Source organism: Rhinopithecus roxellana, chromosome 9, assembly GCF_007565055.1.
Source record: "Rhinopithecus roxellana isolate Shanxi Qingling chromosome 9, ASM756505v1, whole genome shotgun sequence".
In the NCBI taxonomy this organism is placed as follows: domain Eukaryota; kingdom Metazoa; phylum Chordata; class Mammalia; order Primates; family Cercopithecidae; genus Rhinopithecus; species Rhinopithecus roxellana.
In genome coordinates, this window is record NC_044557.1 from 133,538,430 (window position 1) to 133,557,094 (window position 18,665).

Here is an 18,665-nt window from a genome sequence, read left to right on the forward strand (position 1 = left end):
TTGGCCTTCCAAGAATTCTGAGCAAATTCTCCCTCTTTAGAACTATTGTAAAAGTGATAATTATATTCTATACTGCTATTCTTTAGCTGCTCTGTGGGTCAAATATACTTTGTTTTTGTTGCTGCTGCTGCTATAGCTGTTGTTTTTGTTGACCTGACATCCTAACAATTTGTATCACAGTATTCCTATAGGCAAATGTTCAACTTTTCTTACGTGGGCACTGTGTCTGTTTATATTCATACAACAGATGATGTGGACTACATAATATATAAAAATTATTGTATGAGGGCCGGGCACAGTGGCTGACACCTGTAATCCCAGCACTTTGTGAGGCCAAGCCGCCAGGAATTTGAGAGCAGCCTGGGCAACATGGTGAAACCCCATCTCTAAAATAAAAAAATATAAAAATTAGCCGGGCCTGGTGGCAGACACCTGTAGTCCCAGCTACTTGGGAGGCTGAGGCAGGATAATCACTTGAACCTGGGAGGTGGAGGTTTGCAGTGAGCCGAGATAGCACCACTGCATTCCAACCTGGGCAACAGAGTAAGACTCCGTCTGAAAAAAAAAAAAAAATTATCATATGAGAGTGTTCTTCGTATTTTAAGTTTATCTTCCCATTTTAAGTTAAGTCTATTTTCCTTTGTCCTGGATTGGAAGATGTGGCATAAAATAGATCATTAGTGCCTGTAATCCCAGCACTTTGGGAGGCCCAGGCTGGAGGATTGCTTCGGCCCAGGAGTTCAAGAATAGCCTGGTTAATGTAGTGAGACTTCATCTCTACAAAATATTTTTAAAAATTTGCCAGGCATAGTGGTGCATACCTGTAGTTCCAGCAACACAGAAGGCAGAGGTGAGAGGATTGCTTGAGTCCAGGAGGCAGAGGTTACAGTAAGCTAAGGTTATGCTACTGCACTCCGGCCTGGGTGATAGAGTGAGACCCTGTCTCAAAGAAAGGAAAAAAAAAAAAAGGATGAATTTGCCTCCCCGTGGACATCTGGCAATGTCTAGAGACATGTTTCATTGGCACAACAGGGTTGGGGGATGCTACTGGCATCTAGCAGGTATAGGCCAAGGATGCTGCTAAACACCCTACAGTGCACAGGACAGAACCCACAGCAAAGAATTATTCAGTCTAAGATGTCAACAATGCCATTGTTGAGAAATCCTGGAGAGAGTTAATCATAAGCTTGGTCACTAAAATCATGATTATAATTCTCAGGAACTAGACAATCCCTAAATGTTAAGCAGAAACCATTAAATTTGATTGAAATTGTTTAAAAATATTCCATCAATATGTAAAATTCGGTATTTCTGGCAATGTTTTTTAAGTCATTAAGTTGCTTTAAATATGGAAATATTTAAATAAAAATGTATACCATTATGGGAGGCCAAGGCAGGCAGATCAACTGAAGTCAGGAGTTTGAAACCAGCCTGGCCAACATGGTGAAACCCCATCTCTACTAAAAATACAAAAATTAGCCAGGCGTGGTCACGGGTACCTGTAATCCCAGCTACGGGATTAGCTGAGGCAGGAGAATTGCTTGAACCTGGTAGACAGAGGTTGCAGTAAGCTGAGATCACGCCATTTTACTCCAGCCTGGGCGACAAGAGCAAAACTCTGTCTAAAATATATATATTATATATAATATATATATATTATATATATAATATTATATATATTTATATATTTATATTATATATATATTATATATTATATATATTATATATATTTATATATTTATATTATATATATATATTATATATATATATATGTACATACATACACACACACACACACACCATTTACTTAGCTGAAGCCCAATAACTGATGTCTAGGTACTTTTTGACAATTGGAAACAGGATAGAGTAGAGAAAAGAGGGATCACTTAAGTCAGTCCTTTCAAATAGATGTCTAGCTGTGGCCCCCTGTAAAATAATTCTTTGAAAAAATGATGGAGTTTTGTTTTTGTGGAGAGATGACATCTAAACCCTAGTCAGCATGCACCAATACCCAAGTAGCAGAGGTGCAGTGAGCTCAAAAGGCTAAAACTGTGCCTCTCCTTCGTGTAAATAGGCAAAGTGATTTTTTTTTTCTTAGATTTGTTTGCCCTTGGGTTTAGTCAGCCTAAATAATGAGAAGCAAGGTTCCCTCACTAGCAGAATGCAATAATCTTCTAAATGTAGAAATATCTGTCCTTGCCATGGAATATTGCTGAGACTATTGGAGAAGATGTTAAAATCTTAGAACAATCTCCATAAAGTTATTTAATTATGGTGTTTATATTCCTATTCTGTTGGCTCCCATGAGAAGAATGTCGTCATCAGTGAGATCAATAGTAAATAGTCTGCCAGCTTCTGGAGCCTGGTCCCTGAATATCCACAAACGGTGACATTTGCTGCAAATACTGCCTCATGCATTTCTGAGCTGAATGAGGACAGCAACCTGAAACTCAGTCCAGTACACACCACCATGTTATCTGGAGTGCTCCAATTTAAGTATTAAATTATTCATAAGCAAGTTGAAATGGGAGAGTTGTATTCTGGTTTCAACATACTTCTTTTCCTCTCACTTGTCATATAATACTTCTCTAACTCCTTGTTGAAACCAGTGTTTTTATACCATATTTAAAGGATAGTGAGTATCATTCTAGTTCATGTTAGAATATGCATCTTTTAGTATTTCGATTGTGTTGAATATTTTTCCTACTTTTTTCCATTGGTGGGAAAACTTCCACCTTAGACTTTCTGCCTCTTAGCAGTACTTGTCTAACCTCTGTGGGAGGCATATGTAACCTTTTAAGTCATGAGCATTCTGAAGTTGTTTCCATTCCCAGAGAGGATAAGCACATAGCATAAGAGAAGTCATTCTTATTGAATTAAAGGGTTTCTTAATTGATTCAGATATGTTCTCAATACCTTGTACATACCCAGTGAAATGTATACTTATCTTAATACTCTTTCAGATTTATGCTTATTCAACATTCATATAAGAAATATTGATCAAGCATCTGTTGTATACAGGCATATTGCTAAGTACTGATTGTGAGCTATGACTGAGACTGACATGGTCCCTGCCCTGCCAAGTATTTTGTAACTTATACAAATAGGTGTCCCTGGCCGGGTGCAGTGACTCATGTCTGTAATACCAGCACTTTGGGAGGCCAAGATGGGCCGATCATAAGGCCAGGAGATCTAGACCATCCTGGCTAGCACGGTGAAACTCCATCTATTCTAAGAATACAGAAAATTAGCCAGGCATGGTGGCACATGCCTGTAGTCCCAGCGACTTAGAACACTAAGTCAGCCTTAGAAAATATGAGTACTTAGCTCAACCACTCTGCATACCCATTTAACCTTGCTGAGCCTTCCTTCTCTCAACTATAAAATAGAAATATTATTGATCACTGGTTTGTTGTGAGATCAATGAAATGATGTGTTCTAAAACATGTTGCAAAATGTAGCGTGTAACATAAGCGTAATATAATATTATTAATGAATATAGATCTTAACCAATGAAGCCATCTGTTGATGACCGATAAGGCTCAAACAACATAGCAGTGTATGTAAAAAGTTTCAATGCAACGATATATAAAATTTCTCCATTTTCCCTCATAGGAATCTGCAGCTTATAAAGCTGTGAATGCACTTCAGTCAGTATACGGGGTACGATACAGATATGGACCAGCCTCCACAACATTGTGTAAGTTTCCTGCGTACGTTGTGTTAGAATCCTCTCTCTTGAACCAATATCCTGTATCATGACTTCCTTTTAGAAGGGAGAAAGTATGTTCTCCCTAAAGTAAAATTTTTGACTATCCAATTAGCTGAGGAAAATAGGAGTTTATATCTGATTAGTTTTACACAGCTTGACAGAAATCACCCTACCCATTTAAACAAATTCAAAGCAGAGAATATGCTAAGCGTGCAGTAATGACTACAAACTCAATGGAGATCTTATGACAGTAGAACATACCAAAATGGGCTCCTTAAGCAATTCTAACGACTACAAGGGTGGAAACGGGCCTTGGGAAGATAATGAAGTAAATGTTTCAGCCCTACAACTGCTTCCCTTTTACTCCTTTCTGCCACTGTTCTTGTTATGAAATGCTGTTTTTTATGTAGCACCTTCCATTGAATTATCCCTTAAAAGGTGATTTTAAAGTATTTCTTTTTTTACATGGAGAAAAATGTATAGCGGAGCCAGAGAGCACTTCCAATCCCCCGTCACCTCCCATCTTTCACTCCAAGTAGGCCCCGCAGCTGGATCTAGAAACCAAATTGACACCACGCAGGTTAAACAAGAGAAAAGCATACAAATTTTATTACTTCTATGTGTACAGGATCTTCACAACAGAGTGAAGTCCAAAGAGGTGGCCAAAGCAAGATGATTTTACACTTTTTGGACAAGGAATGATAAATTTGAGAATAGATAACAGGACAAAAACAAATCTGGCTAAGAGCAGTAAATTTTCTAGGGAAATAGGAAATAAATAGGGGGTATGTAAAACCAATGGAAGATAGGGGTTACTTTGTTGAGTATATTTAGGCCCGCTGCAGCCTTGAATTCCAAGTCTGTGGTGAGAATCCCCTTCTTATAGTGATAATACCCCTCCTAGAGGACTCTTTACTGTTTGCTGCGTGCAGGAAGAAACAAGTCGGCTTACCCTTTCTGTAACTACAATCTCCAATGTTTTCAACAATTAATATACCGATCTGGCTTATTTCAGGATGGCGTGTCCTTCCAAATGGGTATATGGCAAGAACTTAGACAAAGAATCATAATATATGCATTCTAGTCCTAATTCTGCCAGGTCTGTCAACCAGGCCAAGGTATTTATTAATCTTGGGCCTCAGTTTCCACAACTGTAACAAGAATTGGATTCAGGGCCTTTTAAACTGTAAAATGTATTCACTATATGACTTGGAAAATCTAGTGAGAAATCATGTATATATGAATGTGTATGCAAATGAAGGTAAACACACACATGTTGTATGTATATGTGTAGGTAGTGACATCTGATTATGCTTCTGAGTAAAGTAGCAAAATTCTCCTTGACTTCTTTAATCTACCTATCATTGTATTCCTAATATTTTACCACTCACTTTCTTCAGCCTTCAGAGTAAACACTTGGTTTGTCAATTAACATTGACAAATAAGTTTATTCTAATAATGAGAATGTCAGGAGTATCAATAGTTTTATTTATTTTTTCAAAGTCCATGTTCATTGGTCTCATGTTGACCTTTTTAAAACTGTTTTTCAGTGGCCACCTTCAAAGGGAAAAAAACTGTATTTAAAAAATCATATTACCAATTAATGCCAACATAATATATATAAACAATTTTTAAACATTAATTTTTTTAGATCTTACTGTTTACCTTTTCAACTTTGTATAGAGGCACAGTCAGAGTATTATATTTACTGAGAACAATCTATTACCATAGGAATGAGGTAGTTGGCCGGGTTCTGTGGCTCATGCCTATAATCCTAGCACTTTGGAAGGCCAAAGCAGGTGCATCATCTGAGGTCAGGAGTTCGAGACCAGCCTGGTCAACATGGCAAAACCCCTTCTCTACTAAAAAGACAAAAATTAACCGGGCATGGAGGCATATGCCTGTAATCCCAGCTACACAGTTGGCTGAGGCGGGAGAATTGCTTGAACCAGGGAAGCAGAGGTAGGGGGCACCTGTAATCACAGCTAATTGGGAGGCTGAGGCAGGAGAATCTCTTGAATCCCAGGAGCAGAGATTGCAGTGAGCCAAGATGGTGCCATTGCGCTCCAGCCTGAGTGACAGAGCAAGACTCCGTTTCAAAAAAAAAAAAGAAATGCGGCTGTCACATCACCATGATGTAACTGTTGGCACATATTGTCTCTGACTTGGCTACTATGACTACTATTTGTAGTTCCAATGTACCCTAACCAGAGGGACACTGAAGCCACAGCCTATTTTCTGTCCTTAACTGAAGCAAAGGGAATCTGAGAAACAGTCATTTTAATTGTCATCTTTATATAATAATTCCATCTCTGGCCTGGCACGGTGGCTCACGCCTATAATCCCAGCACTTTGGAAGGTCGAGATGGGTGGATCACCTGAGCAGGAGTTCAAGACCAGCCTGGCCAACGTGGTGAAACCCCGTCTCTACTAAAAATACAAAAAATTAGCTTGGCATGGTGAGGGTCGCCTGTAATCCCAGCTACTCAGTTGACTGAGGCAGGAAAATCGCTTGAACCAGGGGGACAGAGGTTGCAGTGAGTCAAGATCACACCACTGCACTCCAACCTGGGTGACAGAGGGAGACTCTGGCTCAAGAAAAAATAACAATAATAATAATAATTCCATCTCTAACTTGTCCTAGGAAAAATAGCATAAAAGCAATATTTTTTGAGTAAATGACCATGCTTTGAAAATTTAATGATAATAATGATAGGATTATCTCAAGCTAGATTATATAAATTTCAGGAAAAATGTATACAAAGATTTTTCCATGAAACATTTATCATTTAATGAATTATTATTAAAAGCCTGTTAGACTAAAAACTACATATGCACTTGGGGGTATAAAGAGACAAAATAATAACAGTTAATATATCTTGAGTACTTTCAAGTGATTTATTACTTTATTTAATTTTCCCCACAACCCTATGCTATGCAGGTACTGTATTATCATCAGTCTCTTTTTCAAAAAGGGAAACTGAGGCACAGAGAAGTTACCCGCTATGTGGTGGGATCAGATACAGCCCAGGCTGCAGGCTACGTCTAGTTCCCTGCTTTCAACTCTGTGCTGAAAAGCTAAAGAGTGTGAGGTCACAGGAGCCAGAAGGAGAGAGTAGCCAGAGGGCTTGTCAGCTGTTTTAAAGGCTGTGGAGACACTGAAAGTGGGATCTGAGGGGAAAACGGAAAAAGAGGCTAGACCTGCGGTCATTGGTAATCTTCAAAAAGAAAGTTTAATACACGGGTAGAGGCAATAGCCAGATTGAAAGTGGCTGAGGATGTAGACACAGTATATGTAGGTTCTCCCTCGGGTTCTAAAGCAAAAGAAAGAGGAAAAAGAATAGGGTAACCAAGGGCATATGATAGGGTAATGTGAAGGAAGTGCTGTAGGAAAGGGGTCCTTGAGTACTTGGACCAATGCAGATGCATAATTAATAACACAAAGTCATGGAGAAGGGCCTTTTACTACCAGAGTTGACAATAACCAACAGTATCAAGGGGTGACACATGTGAAAGACAAGGAGCATTTCTTCCTCTGAGCTCAAAGGGGGAAAGTCAGAGGGCTCTAATGTCAGTAGAGGAGGCAATGGGGCAATCGTCTACAGCTGCAGTCCCCAACCTTTTTGGCACCAGGGACTGGTTTCATGGAAGACAATTATTCCACTGACAGGGGTGGGGTGGGGGAGGGATGGTTTGGGGATGATTCAAGTGCATTACATTTGTTGCACACTTTATTTCCATTATTATTACATTGTAATATATAATGAAATAATTATATAATTCACCATAATGTAGAATCACTGGGAGCCCTGAGCTTGTTTTCCTGCAACTAGACAGTCCCATCTAGGGGTGATGGGAGACAGTGACAGTTCATCAGGCATAAGATTCTTAAAAGGAGCACACAACCTAGATCCCTCACATGTGCAGTCCAGGATAGGGCTCATGCTCTTATGAGAATCTAATGCTGCCACTGATCTGACAAGAGGCAGAGCTCAGGCAGTAATGCAAGTGATAGTGAGTGGCTGTAAATACAGGTGAAGCTTCACTGGCTCACCCACCACTCATCTCCCACTGTGCAGCCCAAGTTCTAACAGGCCACGGACCAGGACCAATGCGTGGAACTTATAGAGCATACCAGTACCGGTCTGTGGCCTGGGGGTTGGGGACCCCTGATCTAGAGTAGTGGGGACAGTGTAGAGTGAAGATGAGAAGAGAATGGGAAAGTTTCAGTAAATGAACTAGAAAAGGAACCTAGAGCAGCATGGGGGCAGAAAGAGACTTCAGTAATGAGGTAGTGTGACTTTATAGGATCTCTGCTCAGCAAAGACTTTCTCTAGCTCCCTCACCTAGCGGAAGCAGAGAAACTGGGCCAGGGATTGAGGATGAGCCAAACAAAGGCAGAAAAAGGACAGGAATCAGGCATGTTGAGGGTCTGGAGAGAAATTCAGTGAAATAATTGACCATGGCCAACTGGAGAATCAAATGAAACTACAAGAAAACAGGGAGGAATCTGGAAACTACCAATCTAAGTAAAGGCACAGAATAGGTTAGGCCGGAGTGGAAACACAGGGAGGTGGAAGAAATAAGGAGGTTTTCTGGGGCCAGGAGCAGTGGCTCACACATGTAATCCCAGCACTTCGGGAGGCCAAGGCGGGAGGATGAGTTGAGCCCAGGAGTTCAAGACCAACGTGGCCAACATGGTAAAACCCTGTCTCTACTACAAATACAAAAATTAGCTGGGCATGGTGGTGAGTTCCTGTAATCCCAGATACTTGGGAGGCTGAGGCAGGAGAATCACTTGAACCCAGGAAGCAGAGGTTGCAGTGAGCCAAGATGGTGACGCTGCACTCCAGCCTGGGTGACAGAGTGAGACTCCATCTCAAAAAAAAAAAAAAAAGGACATTTCTGGGAACACAATTTCAGTATTCTAGACACTGAAGTAGAGAAGAACTGAGTGATAACTAAAAACAAAAAGAGTTCCCAGTATAGGTTGTTTATAGGTGAATAAAGTGGGGATGAACATAAACATTTTTGGAATTGAGGTTGAGAAATTTTGAGGTCTTCATGCTGGTAAGGCATTCACACGTAGACTGGATCCTTAAAGATGGTTGAAGGGATGATTTATAAGTTCCATGCACCAGATGCCAAGGAACTCCTGTTAAATCATTCTTATTAAAACAGTGTTTAATTGGAAGGATTTAGTAAAGCTTAATAAGCAGATACTATACAGTATATGCATTTAGAAAATTATACGAACTCTTTAGTGAGGCTGATCTTTTTTTTGTTTTAACTTTTAGATGTGAGCTCTGGTAGCTCAATGGATTGGGCCTACAAAAATGGAATACCTTATGCATTTGCTTTCGAACTGCGTGACACTGGGCATTTTGGATTTTTACTTCCAGAGATGCTCATCAAACCCACCTGTACAGAAACTATGCTGGCTGTGAAAAATATCACAATGCACCTGCTAAAGAAATGTCCCTGAGACAGCCCAAGGCTCAGGTCAACTGCCATAGGATTCTGAGCAAGGCCTACTTGGCCCTGGATAGAAACTGTTTTCAAAGAGAAGGGCAGCTGCTTAGAGCGAACATATCTATGGACTTTAAAAAGACCCCATGCAATTTGACTTTGTGGCAATAGAAAACAGAAAAAATAGGGCATAGCCTAGTTTATTATAAGAAAAAGTATCCATTTTTCTATCCCTTTAGAGTCTTATTTGATTATGGTGGGAGGGAATGTTTTCAAATTTCCCATTTCTCAAGAAATGTACAAATTAATTGAGGATTTCCCTTCAATAAATTTCATGTTCTCAATTAAGATCTAGGCTAGTAATGATATTTAATTACTTGGTTCTTACTGGAAATGGAAAATTATGAAATGGAAAAAGCCAACTATGTTTCTTAATATAATAAACATAGGCCGGGAGCAGTGGCTCACGCTTGTAATCCCAGCAATTTGGGCTGAGGCGGGCAGATGACGAGGTCAAGAGATCAAGACCATCCTGGCCAACATGGTGAAACCCCATCTCTACTAAAAATACAAAAATTAGCTGGGCATGGTGGCGCTTGCCTGTAGTCCCAGCTACTTGGGAAACTGAGGCAGGAGATTCGCTTGAACCCAGGAGGCGGAGGCTGCAGTGAGCTGAGATCGCACGACAGAGTGATACTCCATCTCATATATATATATATAAAACATAAAATTTATTAGAACCTTAGATTATTCACATCTTCATTTCCTTGGTATTAGGTGCACCATATATGAATAAAAATATAGCAAGATAGAGCAATGTATGTTTAGACTCTGAGAATGCCATTAAAAAAAAATAAGTAAACATTAATTGAAGTGCAGGCACAGAATTAAGAGCTTTACACTAATCATCTCACTTATTCCCCACAATAGTACAATACTATGAGGTATAAACTATCCTCATTTTTCAATTGAGGAAATTGAGGCTTAGAAATATATTTAAAATCATGGACTTCCATTTCTAGGGCAATGACAAGATAGGTATCTGGACTGCTGGAAATAACTAAAACTTCTAGACAAAATATCATATTTTAGGCCAGGCACAGTGGCTCATACCTATGATCCCAACACTTTGGAAGGCCAAGGTGGGAAGATCACTTGAGCCCAGGAATTCAAGATCAGCCTGGGCAACATGGTGAAACCCCATCACTACACGATATAGAAGAAAAAAATAAAATCAGTCAGGCATGAACATGCCTGCAGTCCCAGCTACCTGGGAGGCTGAGGTGGGAGGATCACTTGAGCCTGGAGAGGCTGAGGCTGCAGTGAGTTATGATTGCACCATTGCACTCCAACCTGGGCAACAGAGTGAGACCCTGTCTCAAAAAAAGGGAAGAAAAAATATATATAATTTTTTAAAAATCATCTTAAAGTTATCAGACAAAAAAGAAAATCCACGCCAGCCAGCTATCGAGTGGAAAAATCTAGAAAGGCAAGTGCACCACTGTTATCCTGAGAGTGTTTGTCAAACCAGCTGAGTGTGGGCATTTTGAGGAATGGAGCCAGAGAGCCAAGCCCAGGGCTACTGCAAGTTGGGAAGTCTAACAGATTCTCCTTCTACCAGAATTCTGGGATTCCAAAGAATGATACCTTCAGTGTAAGGGTAAATTAGAAATAAGCCTCCATAGTACTTCTAATGGGCCACAAGAAAAATTGACCATTTCAAATTTTGGCAAGAGTGGAGAAGAAAGAAATTGCCACTGAGAATTTGGAACCATGAGGCAGCCTCACACAAGTTTGTGGTCCAAAATCTGACTATCTAAATGGTCTGATAAACCTCTAGCCAAGAATTTAATTCAGTTTAATCCCAGACTGGCAATACCCCCCAAGCATTTGGTACAAGCAAATACAAATCCTCTTAGAGGATTTGCCTGACCAGGGCATATCATGAACACCAGGATAAAGAGATGAGTCTAAAAACTTCTAGGGTGTTGGGGGATGGGGGACACAGACAACATAATGAGGACTAGAGTAGCCTGCAGCTGCTCAACAGCACCATTATAGCTGAAAGACAATGGAGAAATGCCTTCAGAGTTTTTGAGGAAAAATTAGACCAAAAAAAAAAAAAATCTAAACTTAGAAAAATTGTCATTGAATTGTAAGGGTAGAATCTCAACATTTTCATAGAAGTGAGGCCCTAAGTTACTTACCTTTCTCAGGAAAACCCTGGAGAATGTGATCTACCAAAAAGAGGGAGGATAGCAAGAGAAAGACAAAGGATTTAGGAACACAGGGAAACCAATAAAAATATCTGAAGATCGTGGTGAACGGATCTGCAGGTAGTAGCTATATGTCAAACTTACAGAACAACTAACTTGGGGTAGGAGGAGGAGAACTGAAGACTTCAGATGAAATTCTTCAAGATAAATATGCAACAGATAGAACATTTAAACATGTTCAAAGGCCATTTTTACTTACATTAGAGAACCATGGTATGAATGAGTAATAAAAGCACATACAACCAAGCAAATAAAAAAATGTATTTATTGGCCGGGCGCGGTGGCTCAAGCCTGTAATCCCAGCACTTTGGGAGGCCGAGACGGGCGGACCACGAGTTCGGGAGATCGAGACCATCCTGGCTAACACGGTGAAACCCCGTCTCTACTAAAAATACAAAAACTAGCCGGGCGAAGTGGCGGGCGCCTGTAGTCCCAGCTACTCGGGAGGCTGAGGCAGGAGAATGGCGTAAACCCGGGAGGCGGAGCTTGCAGTGAGCTGAGATCCGGCCACTGCACTCCAGCCCCGGCGACAGAGTGAGACTCTGCCTCAAAAAAAAAAAAAAAAAAAAGTATTTATTAACTAGTGGAAACAATGAGTTATACAAGAGAAGAAATAGAATCATGATATACTCTGTGACTTAGCTATAAATAATACTTATATAATCAAAATAATATTAGCCCTAGATATTAATTTAACCAAAAATTATGATATAAATATATCAGAAGGATAGGAGGAACTGAAATGTATGCAAGAATGCAGGAAGAGGAGGTATAGGAGGGTCAATCCTCATCTTCCATAGAAGGAAGTCAATAGACAAAAAAAAAAAAGGAAGTCAGTGGACAAAAAGACTAAAAAATCAGGAATTATCTATATATGTATGTTATTTAGAAATAAGAAAGAAAATACTAGAAGAAATAACTAAAAAGATTTAAAATACCAGACAATGAGAGGGAATAAGTAAGGAGTAAATAATTGTAATTAGTAAGACGAGATGAAACAAAATACTTGTTTTAAGTATTAGCCTTACCGTATTATTTAACTTTTTTGGAATATTGTTTTTATTTTGTAATATTGACATATACATACCAAAGAGTATATTCCTTTCAAAGGAAAATAATTTTTAAAAACCAGCTCCCAACAACTCACCACTCAATTGTTCTGATGTTTATAAAATATATCAAAATTAAATTGAAAAGAAATATTAAGTGATACTATATGCGGAGTGCTTAGCACAGAAACTAGAATATTGTAGTCAGTATATCTTAGTTTGTCTATGTTTTATCAATCTTAGTTATCTTTTTATTTTGTAGTCCTAGTTATATATCTGTAGGAATGGATCTCAGGCAGTTTTGAGGCTTGGTCCTGCTAAGGAGTACTACACCTGGGAATTCAAACTTCAATTCATTCCATCTGTGGAATTCATTCTTCCATCTCAAATGATCTGGGGTGGGGGGTTGTATTATGTTAGCTATTTCTACCAGTGTAATAGGCAAAAACCAAAATGTCCAGAACAAACCCGAGGGCTGGAGGCTTGTGAAGACCTTGAAGAATGGAAAGGTGCTGCTCCTCAATGGACCTGACCAGATGCACAGCAATTCAGCTAGTGCCTGGTGGCCTTCCGGGACACTTGATGTCAAGAGATTTTCCCCTCTGGTTGGGAGCGTGCTGCCGTAGTCCCTGCTCTGAGAGCTGCCTGCTTCCAGATCCTTTGCAGGTATCCACTAATGTCTTTCCAGCAAATGTCATCACTCTTGTGACACACTCTTGTGACAACAAAACAATAGTCAACTCGGGTATTCAGGGGAAACAAAAATCAAAGAATTTACAAATGATACCACCAAATTTTTTTTTTTTTTTTTTTTTTTTTTTTTTTTTTTTTTTTTTTTTTTGAGACAGAGTCTTGCTCTGTCGCCCAGGCTGGAGTGCAGTGGCACGATCTTGGCTCACTGCAACCTCTGCCTCCCGGGTTCAAGCTATTCTCCTGCCTCAGCCTCCCAAGTAGCTGTGACTACAGGCATGCGTCACTACGCCTGGCTAATTTTTGGGGTTTTTTTAGTAGAGACAGGGTTTTGCCATATCAGCCAGGCTGGTCTCAAACTCCTGGCCTCAAGTGATCCACCTACCTCGGCCTCCCAAAATGCTGGGATTACAGGCATGAGTCACTACACCCAGCCCCAAATTTGTTTTTCATTATATTTTTAATTTTCATCCGTACCAAATCTATGTAATAAGGTCTGTTAGCAAGTTAATGCCAAAAACTAAAATGTATATTCTTTTATTTGGCCCTGCACATCACATAGTATTAGTGCTAAGAGTATTTTTTTCAAAGCCAAAATAAGGCAACAGAAAATATAGAATCTGAATAATCCACAAACTGCAGGGCATATAGTTTCTTTATTATTCATACATACATTCAAGATGAAATTTTGCCTTGATGAACCTCATGCAAATTCTTTTCAATGATTACTCTCACGTTTCAGTAGTTCTGTATGTATTTTATGGCTCATATTCTATAAGAGAGTATTTTAGTATTTATGGGCTATTTTCATTTTTAATCTTTTTAAATGAAGCTGCAAAATATACTGTGGAATGATTTATGTTTAAGGCATTCTGCTAGTTGCTGTGTCTGAGGAACAAAAGTGTTATATTTATGTCAATACTTAAGAATGAAAAGGTTTACTTCAACTAAAAACAGCATATGCACTTTTAAAAATAGTTCAGCAAGATACCTTTTTCCTCACTATTATAAAAAAGTAATTTCATAAATTCTGGTTATATTGAGTTTAAATTCTCAGCTTCTTCAGTTTTAGCAAGTATTTTAGTTTCTTAGGGCCGCTGTAACCAAGGACCACAAATTGGATTACTTAAAACAACACAAATTTGGCCAAGTGTGGTGGCTCACACCTGTAATTCCAGCACTTTGAGGAGCTGAGGCAGGAGGATTGCATGAAGCCAGGAGTTTGAGACCAGCCTGGGCAACATAGTGAGGCCCTGTGTCTGCAAAAGCTAAAAATAAAAAAATTAGCCAGGTGTGGTGGCATGCACCTGTAGTCCCAGCTACTCACAAGGCTGAAGCGGAACAATTGCTTGACACCAGGAATTCAAGGCTGCAGTAAGCTATGATTACAACACTGTACTCCAGCCTGGGTGACAGAGTGAGACCCTGTCTCTAAAACCAAACCAGACCAAACCAAACCAAATACACATTTTGTCTCTCACAGTTCTGGAGCCTAGAAGTCCAAAATCAAGATGTCAGTGGGGCCATGTTTGCTGTGAAACCTGTAGGAGAACCCCTCCCTTGCCTCTTCCTAGCTTCTGGTTGGTTACCAGCAGTCCTTAGCATTCCTTGGCTTGCAGCTACAAAACACTAAGCTCTGCCTTGAACTTCTATGTCCTTCTCTTTGTGTGTTTCTGCCATCACATTTATCTTAGAAAGACAACAGTCATATTGGATCAGGGTCCCACCTTATTCCAGTATGACCTCATCCTGACTATATCTGCAATGACCCTACATTCCGAGGTACTGGAAGTTAAAACTTCAACGTATCTCTTTGCGGGGAAGGGGGAGATAAAATTTAACCTATAACATTGAGAAACATCATGAGATATTGATGTTAATGAGACTATTGACCGTGCACGGTGGCTCAAGCCTGTAATCCCAGCACTTTGGGAGGCCGAGGCGGGCGGATCATGAGGTCAGGAGATGGAGACCATCCTGGCTAACACGGTGAAACCCCGTCTCTACTAAAAATACAAAAAATTAGCCAGGCGTGGTAGGCGCCTGTAGTCCTAGCTACTCGGGAGGCTGAGGCAGGAGAATGGCGTGAACCCAGGAGGTGGAGCCTGCAGTGAGCCGAGATCACGCCAGTGTACTCCAGCCTGGGTGACAGAGTGAGACTCCGTCTCAAAAAAAAAAAAAAAAAAAAAAAAAAAAAAAAAAAAGACTATTTACACAGCCAGAAAGCAGTGACTCTTGCTTGAGTTTAATCTTTAAAAAATAAAACATATTTTTTAAGATCTAACACTCCCAATGAGATTTTTTTTAATAGGCTATTAGTGGAAATGGAATGATCTACTCTTTGTAGTTTACTTTTGTAAATAATAAAATTATAGTTCAAATTATGATGTGCTCTTCTCAACATTGGAAATGTGTTAGTTTTAGAGTTGTATATTACCCTAGGTCTCAATAATTATTTTGGGCAGCTGCATCATAAAAAGTATTTACAGCTAAGTTGCACTAGATCAAATCTAATTGATTAAATCAGAATTCTGTGCAGTATTAATTAAAGTATGCTGTAGATTAAGCACAGTAATTACATGAGCAATTGTATTTAATGCAATATTTTCATGAATCAGAATCAGAATATTGCATAATAAACCTGGAAACAGCTACACAGAATGCCTAATATATTTCACAAAACACATTGCACCAGGAACTGCTAAGACGTCTGAATAATGCACGTGAAAATAAGGCAGCTTGAAGATCTTTTAAGGCAGACCCTAATTACGTCCTCATTTTCCACCCTCTGACTCTGTTTCTGCAGTTATGACTTCTAGGACTATTTCCTCTTTCCCCAGTGGATGCCCAATAGGAGTCTCGGCCCAGGGCATCTATCCTTGTTTTACTAGCCCAGGCTAGGCAAGGCAAGCACATCCAATTACAACTTAGGATGTTATAGCATATACACTGAGTATTATTAACCTTACAATTTAGTTATGAGTTAAACTAAGAGGCTAGCTTCATGACCTATCCATGACACTGAAACAGTATAAGTTTCAAACTGACTGAACAGCAAATGCTTCCCCAGTTGGGAAGAACTGAAAGGTAGCAGCAATACCTAGCCCTTCCGTGAATGTGAGCCAGCAGTCCAGTGGAAGAAATTATTTGCAATAACCAAATGACTGATGTTAGGTTCAGTTCTTGTGTTTCTGTGACAGCTATCCTTTTGGCAGAGACAAAAATCCCTACTATCCTAGATGGAATTCTTCAGTAATTTGGAGCTGTATTCAGTGTTCTAAGGGAAACAATCTGATATCTGCTAAGCAGAAATGGTGTTGCTGGATGTATTTAGATGCAGCTGTCTATCTCAAGCAATGCTGATCAGAAATATTGTGTAAAGTTTTCATTTGATGGAGCAGTAAACATGAGTAGACAGTTTAATAGCTTTGTGTCAGGGTCAAGAAAATGTCATAAAGGAATGAATATTTGAAGTGTCATTGTGCTTGTCGCAAACTATCAAGGAAGACCCATGAGAATATCCTAAAGAGGTAGCACTGAGCTCACTAGGAGCATCTGAGAATCACCTAACTATCTATGACAATAATTTATAGTAACTCTTAGTAGAATTTACTGCTAAAGAATTAATTCTGTACTGGGAACCTGAAATCAAATTAATGTTCTTTTTAGACTCATAAATGTGAACACTAGTCTTTATCTTTCCTTTAAAATAGCTGCGAGTCTGCTCCTTTTAATTTATTATCTTTAGCCAAGCTGCTTTCCTATAGAAGACACTTGGAACTACGATCAACATTCAACCCCAGATCTGACAGCATTCTGCATGTTTTAAGACCAGTCAATTGGCGGGGCGCGGTGGCTCAAGCCTGTAATCCCAGCACTTTGAGAGGCCGAGACGGGCGGATCACGAGGTCAGGAGATGGAGACCATCCTGGCTAACACGGTGAAACCCCGTCTCTACTAAAGAATACAAAAAGCTAGCCGGGCGAGGTGGCGGGCGCCTGTAGTCCCAGGTACTGGGGAGGCTGAGGCAGGAGAATGGTGTAAACCCGGGAGGCGGAGCTTGCAGTGAGCTGAGATCCGGCCACTGCACTCCAGCCCGGGCGACAGAGCGAGACTCTGTCTCAAAAAAAAACAAAAAACAAAAAACAAACAAAAAAAACAGTCAATTATTCCAAGTAATGCTTAAGGATCACTAATAAAAGTGTCCATCCTATGACTGGTTACAAGCTTTTAGTGTACCAGTGTCTCTCTCTCCCTTTCCCATCCCTTCTCTTTTTTTTTTTTTTTTTTTTTTTGAGACGGAGTCTCGCTCTGCCGCCCAGGCTGGAGTGCAGTGGCCGGCTCTCAGCTCACTGCAACTTCCGCCTCCCGGGTTTACGCCATTCTCCTGCCTCAGCCTCCCGAGTAGCTGGGACTACAGGCGCCTGCCACGTCGCCCGGCTAGTTTTTTGAATTTTCTTAGTAGAGACGGGGTTTCACAGTGTTAGCCAGGATGGTCTCGATCTCCTGACCTCGTGATCCGCCCGTCTCGGCCTCCCAAAGTGCTGGGATTACAGGCTTGAGCCACCGCGCCCGGCCCCATCCCTTCTCTTAAAGAGAATTCTAGTTTTGCCAGCCTTAATCTCTTTCCTCTGCCTCCCTCCAAGGCGGCTTCTGTCTTACTAGACCAGTTCTTGAGCTTTTGCCATGGGAAACTGGGAGGAGGGCTGAGGAAAGCAGGAGGGAAAGAAGAGAGTCTTTAGACAAGGAATGGGAGCTTTCTCAGGGACTTTGAGGGGAGTAGGCAGGCACAGGCAGCTGCAGTTTGTAGGATACTGGATAGGAGTGTAAAAAAAAGGGAATTTTTAGGACTCATTGCTAAAGATTATATATTGCTTTTACAGTGTTCAAATCAATAATTTGAAATTTTGAAATTACTAGTCATTGTTATTTTGGGATGAACCATTTGGATTCCAGTTTTGTCAATTAAAATCTGTAGTGGACATTTGCAGTAATTTCTGTGTGGCTAGCACCTTTGGATACTTTTGTCATGTATAAGAATGTGAAGCTTTAAGAATCCTGCCTTGCTAAGATAGAACCCAAAAAATGTAGTTCTGTGATCTGTTTTACAAAATATAGGCAGATGACTTAGGCTGTCCCAGTAAGAATCTGTTCCAGAGTGATGGTTGCTACTCAATGGGTCAAATTTTCAACTATGCAAGATGAATAAGTTCTAGAGATCCATTGTACAATATCGTGCCTGTAGTTAATAATACTGGATTGTATGCTTAAAAATACTTGAGAGTAGATCTCATGTTAAATGTTCTTACCACAATAAAAAGATATCAATATAGGGTTTTAAAAAAAAATCAGTATAGGAAATTTCAGGGAAACAAAGTGGAGCAACTTGAGGAAGGAAATGTCATACAGAATCCTTATGATGGCAAAAATGGTGGCCAAGTTGCTGCTGTGGAAATGGCAGTGTTGGGT

General features: G+C 40.0%; 1 protein-coding gene across 1 annotated transcript in view; it reads left to right on the forward strand.

Moving 5' to 3' along the window:
- The window catches only part of CPA6 (carboxypeptidase A6), a 334,748-nt gene extending 325,220 nt beyond the window's left edge, over positions 1-9,528 (forward strand). The window contains exons 10-11 of the mRNA XM_010371606.2: positions 3,616-3,700; positions 9,010-9,528. Coding sequence (XP_010369908.1) covers positions 3,616-3,700; positions 9,010-9,197 — 273 coding nt within the window. The 3' untranslated portion in view covers positions 9,198-9,528. The remainder of the gene's footprint in view (positions 1-3,615; positions 3,701-9,009) is intronic.
- The last annotated feature ends 9,137 nt before the right edge of the window (positions 9,529-18,665 follow it).